The sequence below is a fragment of the Barbatula barbatula genome (genome assembly GCF_947034865.1).
Source record: "Barbatula barbatula genome assembly, chromosome: 8".
NCBI lineage: Eukaryota > Metazoa > Chordata > Actinopteri > Cypriniformes > Nemacheilidae > Barbatula > Barbatula barbatula.
The window spans coordinates 20077812-20086492 of record NC_136771.1 but is presented as its reverse complement, the minus strand read 5'-3'; the positions used below and the strand labels follow the sequence as shown (position 1 = coordinate 20086492).

Genomic DNA, 8681 nt, shown 5'->3' with positions numbered 1-8681 from the left:
CAATCTTTTGTGTATTTGGCAAAAAGTGTAGCAAAGGCAAGTTTTCTGAGTTTATTTCCACAGTTGTTAATACCGTTTCCGCATGTGACTTTCTGCACACTGCTGTAGTATAGAAATCATATACATTTGTTTCTTCTGATTGATCATTTTCCATTGTAGCAATATAACACGCTTCAGTTTAACAGACAAAATAAAACAAAGCTGGCACACAAGTAGTGCTTATCACATTAAAATGTTCCCCAGTACATTTCTGTATGCAAATAGTTACAAATAAAACCATTATATAAAACCCCAAATCACAATTAATCAGTTAAAGTTCTGAGCAATATCAGTGCAATTTATACATTCTTATTTACCTGTTGAGAAAAGTGTATTAGTTACTCTAAAATGTATGTTTTTGGATTATGAACTCAAAACATTGTTCCAAAAACCGGTGCATAACCTTTAAAATTAGTGATGTTCAAAAGTGACATCTGACTGCTGATATCTCTAGCTGTGCAGAAGAATATCCCAACGGTGCAGCAGGTCTTGATGGAACCTGTTACCATGGCATGCAGGGGTTGGGGCAGTCACGAATGAAAGAATCCAATGATCCTTTGGACACCTCCATGATAGTAGTGTATGTGGTCAACTGCACAGCACCACGAGAGACAGAATTAACTCAAAAATGCTAAAACTCTGACATACAGAAACTAGAAATTACAGATTCATAAACCTACTTTATTTAGGACTGGCTTGGTTGAGAGGACATCATAGACCGTCTTTATAGAGATATTCTGAAAGAGAAAAATACAGAATTGCAACTTTTCTTATTTCACCTGAACAGCAGTGTTCAAAGGTTGTTTATTTAGTTTATTAAGTGTTTAACTTGCAAATTTGTAATAACAACACACAACAAACATTCAAACAATCTTATGAATAAAGTTTACAGAAACCCCAGAACTCACAGCTTGTGTGGTTTGATTCATGCATTTCATAGCAGGAGTTCTCCGGTCATCTAAAAACAGAGGCGCTTTCCAGTGGTCATAGTTAGTCTCCAACACGTACCACCTGCCTTTCTTTACATCTAACCTGAAATATAGAGAAACTGTTAAAATGTGGGGAAAAAATAACACATTAACTACGTGTATGACAGCAAAGAATAGACTCACTCTAGTGGATTGAGGCTTTGCGTTCTGGATCTGGTAATAATGCAGGCCTGGCCTGTCTGGTTTCCTCCAAGGATGAAGTAGGCCGGAGCCAGGAGCTTAGTGTCAGACAGCATGGCTTTGGCATTCTCATAACTAAAGAAACACACATACAACATCTTAGTTGATAATGACACCTATCACTGACATGATTCCTGAAATATCGCCTTGCAAGCTTTCAGAATTCACCTGGTGGCATTCTCCAGTACAGAGCGAGTCAAAAAACTCATCCATGTGCCATCTCTCTTCCCCAGAATCCACTCCAAGATCCCTGGAATAAATACACACTTTAGAACAATTACACTTGTTTGCTTTCCACCAATAATCAGGCCAAAGAAACAAACAAAAAAACCTCCAAAGACTGTGGCTGAGTCCAAAATCGCCTACTTCCATACCGTACAGTAGGCGAAAATGAGTATGAGTCTTGAATAGCATGTCCGAAACCGTAGGCGAGGAATACACAGATGGTCTAATACTTGAGCTGAGATTCGTGAGTGGGGATCGGATGGACACTTATCTATCCCATGATGCCACGGGAGCTGAGCAACGGTCAAATTTCAAATCAAATAAATATAGCAAAAAAAAACATCAGTTTAAGTGCCAATTAATGAATTTCTCTTGTCAAAATGATGCTTTTATCATACGTCAAAGAGCATATGGGTCACATGACCATAAAACAAAATTATGTCCAAAATATATTTATACTACTCTCACTCATACTATATAGAACATACTGTTTTAACGGCCGATAGGTAGGTACGTATACAAATTCAGTACGTACTATCACAGTGTGCGATTTCGGACACAGCCTGAGATTATTCAGCATGTTTACATCATATGACTCTGCAAATATCAGGAGGAGGAATAAAGGCTTACCAATGTACCCTCCGTCAAGACTGAATCGCTCATTCATAGTGAGAGTGAATGTGTGCTACAAAGGCAAGACAATACAGAGAAACAGTGAACAACAGAGGGAATTACATTACTGCTAAACAATCCTAGCTTTCACAATTCTCTTAAGAATCACATCCTGTAAAAATGCAGAAGTGAAACAAAAAACAACAGTCATTATGGATGTATCCCAGTTTTAAATGTCTGCATATAAAATTAAGCAAATACATCTGGCTGTATATATCATCTCATACACTAAGACTGACTATATCACGTTAATTGTCTCTGCGTCCTCACCGGGCGAATGCCAGTCAGCATGCCAACATATCCAGCAAAGTTGGTGGATTTAAAGACGGTATGGTTATTTCGTCTGAAGTCAACGTTGACAACCAGCGGCCTCAGCTTGTCTGTTATGATCCATGTTCTGTTCTTCACATCCCATCTGTAAGCACAGACAACAACACAATTTAATGCAAACGTCGTCTTTTTTTTTTAAGTATCCAACTTAAATATGTTTTATTGTAATGTGTTATGTAATCTATTTGTGGTTTAAGATATTTTTTTCTTAACTGTTTTGGTGTAAGCAGTAAGAATGGATTTTAACAGTTTACCTAGAAAGATTTACATAACAATGTAGGAGGATGAACAACAAAAACCAACAAAAGACAGAACTCACCCCATGAAAAGTCCAAAGTCCAGATTTCTGGCATGGATCAGATCGCCTGCGGTCAATGTATGAAAGATTTTAGGGCGAAGTTTACACAAATCTCACAATGTGTTGTTTTTATATGCAAATGACATAAAACTACAGGAAACAAAAATAGTAACAAATGTGTCTTAATTTGTTTACTGTTTACTACATTAGCATGTATTAACATTATTCCTTAGCACACGGCAATTTCAACACTTGCGAATACATACAAAATCTGCTAATACACAATTATCTGACATAATTGCACAACAAACAACTGTACTTGTATTAACTAACATACACTCTTCAATGCATTAACTAATGTTTATGAATGACACTTTACTGTAAACCTCACCGTTTACATCTTCTGCAACCAATGAAGTGCATACGGTGAACACCTCATAAAATATATTGAAGAGCATCACCTCACCTGCATTAAAGAAAGAGCAGTTCATGTTGTGATCAGAACGTGCTTTAGGGTTCAGTGTGAAAAAAGAAACAAGCAAATATGGTTTTATACAGCATACCCAAGGGAACACCCGACGCGGCTGCAACTCCCTTCATCTCTTCATTAAACGGATAAGGAAGAGTGTTGACCATCAAGGGCTGGAGAAACGCACATAACACTGTTACTGTTAAAAGGTCAGTGCGTCTGTCCAAAATGAGCATTGGTGGAAGTGTGAACGTGTCTACCATTCAAGGATATTCCTCCGCACTCACCAAATCATGGTCTACTAGTTCAATGAGCTTCCCACTTGGAACGAAGGCGTCTGCTAGATCTCTGATAGCCTGAATCATGCTCACCATCTAAAAAACGAAGCAAATCAGTTTAGTAAATCTTTTTAAAAAGTTGTTCAAGAACATGCACCGATGATGTGATGTTGAGTCTTGCGGCTTTTATGGTTTACAGTTCACTCAAGTTGATCGATGTGAAAATGGTCTGACACTTGAAATCTACCACGGCAACTGAAGATCAAGATCATCTGTTTTATGGCACTTTGACTTGTTTGATGAATCGTAAACTTATTTAAAATGAGGATATCAACTCACGTAGTTCTTTTTATCCGTAATGACATTTGTCCATCTCTTGCTCGGTGGCAGATCCAGATCAACGGTGTACCAGGGAACATCACCTTTGAATCTTAAACACAGAGATCCAAAACCAGACTTCATTACTCTCATCTCAAGAGATGTCACACTTTTAGCGGTCAAGCAACTAATATGATATAACAGCCATAATATTTGCAAAACAATGACGTATTCTTGCCCCGTTGTTACAAAACATCAAGTACAAGCAACTCAACACATTTACTAATAGAGGTTTCATCAATACTCTTACAGCACTGTTCTTTATGCAGGGGATAAAATATACAAACTTACGTTGGGCCGTTCGGAGGATACATTCCACTTCTGCACTCTTCTGTGTACTGTAATATGACAATACATCAATAAGCATATCCACTAAACAAATGCTAGAGATTAAGCAACTTTTCATTCATGAAACTATATTAAACTATATAGGTTGCGGTATTAAAATGCCGTTAAAGTGTTATAGTAATACAGTAAACACAGATTTTTGTATCCAATGAAATATATTGCATCTGTTTGTTTTGAGCTCTATACATTTGTTTATACTCTATACAATGACCTATACATCGAACTTCATCAACTTCACAGCTGTTACTTACCGGCGGTACATATTGCGCAGACAAGCACAAAAATATATATGTAAGAAGAAAACAACAAAAGTTGAATTTAGTGAACATCTTCAAGCGAGCTGTCACTGATTTCAGAAACGCGTCCGAGAACGCGGAAGTGCTGATGAGCCTCGTGACGGACGATATGAGCAAATCCTCGAGACACTGGGGGAGTTACCACACGCAGCAGTTACCAAACAGTGGCAAAACATGACTTGACACTTTATGGTTAAGGGTTTGAACTTTTCTAGCTTACCTATACTGTAATGCTGCTCATTTGTATTCAATTTAGAAAATTGTACATTTTTATGGACAAAAGAGGAGAATAAAAAGATCTCTTTTTAAAGACCGCACATCTTGTGGTTGGAAACATCATGACAATGTCACGCCATCTACTGGACGTAGAGGGGAGTGCAACAACAAGCTTATAAAACATATGATACGCGGTTTAGTGAAACATTTCTCCAGTAAACAAAGAGCAGATTCGAAAACGGTCAATATTGATGTTGTAATGCATACTGTGCTTAACACCGGACAAATGAACATGCTTGTTTAAAGGTCAGACTGCAGTGAACATGACACATGACTAGACGTTTGTCCATTGTTTGGTCATGATGCAAATATAATTGAGACATTTTAAATAATTTCAGATACTGGGGATGAGTTTTGTCTTTTTTCTTCAATAAAGATATCCTTAATGTGGAATGTTTAATTGATATATAATATATATGGATCTAAACGGATACTAATTAATATAAATCTTTATTTAAGTATATTATATTATAGTCTAAATTTGTTCATATGTTAATAATATATATTATAAATTGCTTGGGGCAAAGGTTTCTACTAAACGACTTTATAAATAGACATAGAAACTTAACTGAAAAACACTTTTTAATCTGGAAAATGAAACAAATGTCAAGTAAAATACGGATGGCTGATACTCTATCAATACAGTTAACTTTTAAAAACTAAAAACATGTTTTCCTGTGAATAGGCTTAAATAAAAAAGCAAAAAGTCGTCATTAAGGCAAAGTATCGTCTGTTTTCACTTGCAGTATCGGTCAGCTTTCATCTTGGCTCTCCTACAGGGAAGGGAAAACATCATCTCTCAATAAATGTACAATCAAAGTGTTTGTAACATGTTTGCAGGTCTGATAGCCCATTTTCTATGATAAACATAGAAGCACACATCTTGAGCAGACATTCACAAAGCTAAATGAAAGTAGGTACTACCGATCCAGCAGGGTTTCATGAAATTTTCCATCTGTTCTGGCTTTTTTCAGGATGCCGCTTTCTCCCTCATTCACCCTCAGCTTCCGATCCTGAAAACTCTGAAATTTCTTCCTAAGGCAAAAAATAGTAGTGAATCGTTATCACTAATACTCATATAGACATAAAAACTCAAAAATATTTAATTCCAAACTTCCATTATTCATATAATTGAAAACGTAAATGCAGCCACTCACACATAGTTGACCTCACAGCACTTGACATCACCCATATCCTCTTCTGCAATATCGTCCTTCGTCTTCACCTCTTTTTCAGTACATGAACGGATCTGTGAATGAGAGAACAGCATGTTGACAACCTTCATGAAAACACAGGTGAATTTATCGTAATCCTGCATATATGATCAGGAGGAAGAAAACCACCTTGATCATTTCATCATCTCCAGCTGTCTTGTTGTGGGCCACTATGTCTCCGTTCTCGCTGTATGAGATGAAGCAGCTGTTCGCAGCAAGCAAGGCCAAGTTACCCTAAGGAAAACAAACAATTTAAGACCCTGCAAAGATGGTTTAAAATCACGTATTTTAATTATTGCAGGTGGATTGACTTACATCCTGAAACACTGGCTCCCACTGCTCTCTGGAACCGATGGCATCTGATCGTCCAATCACAACACCATCTGCGTTTAAACCTAAATACTTCCCATAACCTGATTTCAGCGCAATCCTACAAACCAGCAAAACGGGTAAGAAACGTCAGTCACACAAAAAACCTGTTCTCAGAGAGTCTCAGATACCACAATGATTATAGTTAATTTAGTAATAATTGATAGTGTTAAAAATTGTTAGAGAAAGTAATGTTAAAAGGCTTTGCTAGTTACCTGGAGTCTGAAAGTCTGACAGCAGTGAACTGTTCAGGGGGATCTGGACCGTCATCCTCTGCAAACACAAGAGAGATTTTTTTACAAAAAGATCAGTCCATAACACTAAACTATGTGGCTAGATAAAAGCACTGCAGTATTTTCACCAGCCTAGCATGACTGAATCAAAGGAAAGATTAAATCGGAAAGCTGATATATTCTATTTTCCATGCTCGAAGAAATCATGAATTATTAAAAAATGAAATCTGTAAGTGTCTTCAAGCTATGAAAAGTCACAGTCAGAATACTTGTGCATTGGTCATGAAGTGGGTGTCAATGACACTTTTACTGATTCTCCCTGCCGTACAGTTTCACCACTAAACTAAATTGATTTTAGGTAGCGTGCACAAATCTTCGAGGATGAAGTACAGACGGATCCTTATAGCCAACGGTCAGTGCGGAATAGAAAATGAGGCTGGAAAAAACAATCACAAACCCCTCCTCCTCCTGCTAACTGAACTATGTAATTGCTCTGTGCATTGCATGGACGACTTTGGTAATAGAGGCTGACGATCCATAACATTATTCAGGTTTTAAAATCCCTCCATACTGGGAGGGACGGGGAAAAGCAACAACTAGCCGCCTCTACCACAGAGACTTATTTGTTCCACACCATTAGAGGGACCTTTTCAATTTAAAAGACAATATAAAAGGCAAATGACGTGACTATTTGAAAAATTACACCGTGGTGTAATTGCACAGCAGATTCACCTGGAGCTTTAAGGTACTTCACTTATTTTGCGAGATATACTGCAAAACATGAACATACGTATCTAGTTTTTTTTAGTTCCAGATTGTATTCAATCAAAAGCAAGATCTGTAGGCCTGGTGAGGACCTGAGAGGAAAACGCTGCAATAAAATGAATAAAATGTTTATCAACATACTATTAGACAAAGGAAGTGTGATCTAAGGTCTCCATGAAAATGAAAGTAATACAATCTATACGTGATGATATTTTCAGCATTGATTTTAATCTGGTTTGTTTACAACAGTCAAATATTGGTGTGTTAAGTATCTGAGGTATTAATCAAAAGGCAAAGAACAACTTTTTTCATGTAGATGCATATATAGAAGAATAGAGAAGTATAGAGAAAACTGAATGTCGGCTCTGTCAGTACCTTTATGTGGAGCTCCTACTGTGAAGAGCCCAGTGTCCAAAGCATGAATGTAAGAGTTGCTTTGCATCTCAATGGCCACAGTGCCTGTGATTTCACCGAAACTCTTCACTGCCCACCATCCTCCTGAAACACATAAGAAATGCATGAGATTCATTTGTGAGTGTAAGACAGGATTGTCTATAGAAATTTAAATAAGAAGAAACCTAAATAGGCAAGCTAGCACGTGAGAATCTTTCAAATAGACACACTGAACACACATCGAAAGAACTAATACATAACAAAGTAACGTGCACACACCAACAATATCCGGCTTGTCCAGTCCATCGTCTCTTTTTCTCTTTTTGTCCTTGTTCCTTTTCTTTTTTCTACACAATGTGGAAGACAAAACATTAACGTCAACAGAAAAAGGGAGGTTTAAATGAATAGTAACTTAGTATTAATGCTAACGTATATATTCATACAGATGTTCGACAGGACGGACTTTGTAAATAAAGCCTTACTTCTTGTCGTTTAAACCTTTCAGAACCAGTTTGGTGGATTTCACATGTGAGTACTCAGCCATGATGATAATAACGCGTTTGTGATTGTTATTTGGAGCAGGACCTGCAACAGTTGCGCGTTTGTACGGTGGCCGAGAAGATTGCGGTTAACCGTAAGTCTGGAAAGAAGTGCGACACGCATTGGTCGGCGGAGGTACTGCATAAAGTTTTATTCAAATCGATGTTTTTATTAGCACGTGTGTTACCTGGCTTCTGAACCCACAACCATCACACAGAGCAAGGGTCTTGTTCCTTGAATGTCTTTTTCTTAATTTAGCTAGAGTGCATGCATTTACTGAACAAGCAGTAATCGTCTTTAGATAATCTGACTAAATAGTAATAAATTAATTTTATGAATAACGTTTAATGTGTCTAATTCAAGAAAACTTGCATGTGTGCTAATGTTGC

The 8681-nt window shown here is 37.3% G+C and overlaps 2 protein-coding genes across 2 annotated transcripts; both read right to left on the bottom strand.

Moving 5' to 3' along the window:
• Positions 1–36: 36 nt before the first annotated feature.
• asah1b (N-acylsphingosine amidohydrolase (acid ceramidase) 1b) lies at positions 37–4635 on the bottom strand. Its single transcript, XM_079462679.1, has 14 exons — positions 4458–4635; positions 4150–4196; positions 3820–3910; positions 3490–3576; positions 3297–3375; positions 3125–3199; positions 2755–2800; positions 2376–2520; positions 2064–2118; positions 1377–1458; positions 1152–1283; positions 948–1071; positions 720–776; positions 37–631 (listed from the first exon to the last, which is right to left on the bottom strand). Exons 1-14 carry the CDS (start codon positions 4533–4535, stop codon positions 542–544), a joined length of 1188 nt encoding a protein of 395 aa, XP_079318805.1. The 5' UTR covers positions 4536–4635; the 3' UTR covers positions 37–541.
• Positions 4636–5309: 674 nt separating this feature from the next.
• Positions 5310–8416, bottom strand: frg1 (FSHD region gene 1). Its single transcript, XM_079462669.1, has 9 exons — positions 8235–8416; positions 8032–8099; positions 7735–7857; positions 6577–6634; positions 6308–6422; positions 6122–6226; positions 5936–6027; positions 5703–5813; positions 5310–5551 (listed from the first exon to the last, which is right to left on the bottom strand). Exons 1-9 carry the CDS (start codon positions 8294–8296, stop codon positions 5515–5517), a joined length of 771 nt encoding a protein of 256 aa, XP_079318795.1. The 5' UTR covers positions 8297–8416; the 3' UTR covers positions 5310–5514.
• Between the last annotated feature and the right edge of the window lie 265 nt (positions 8417–8681).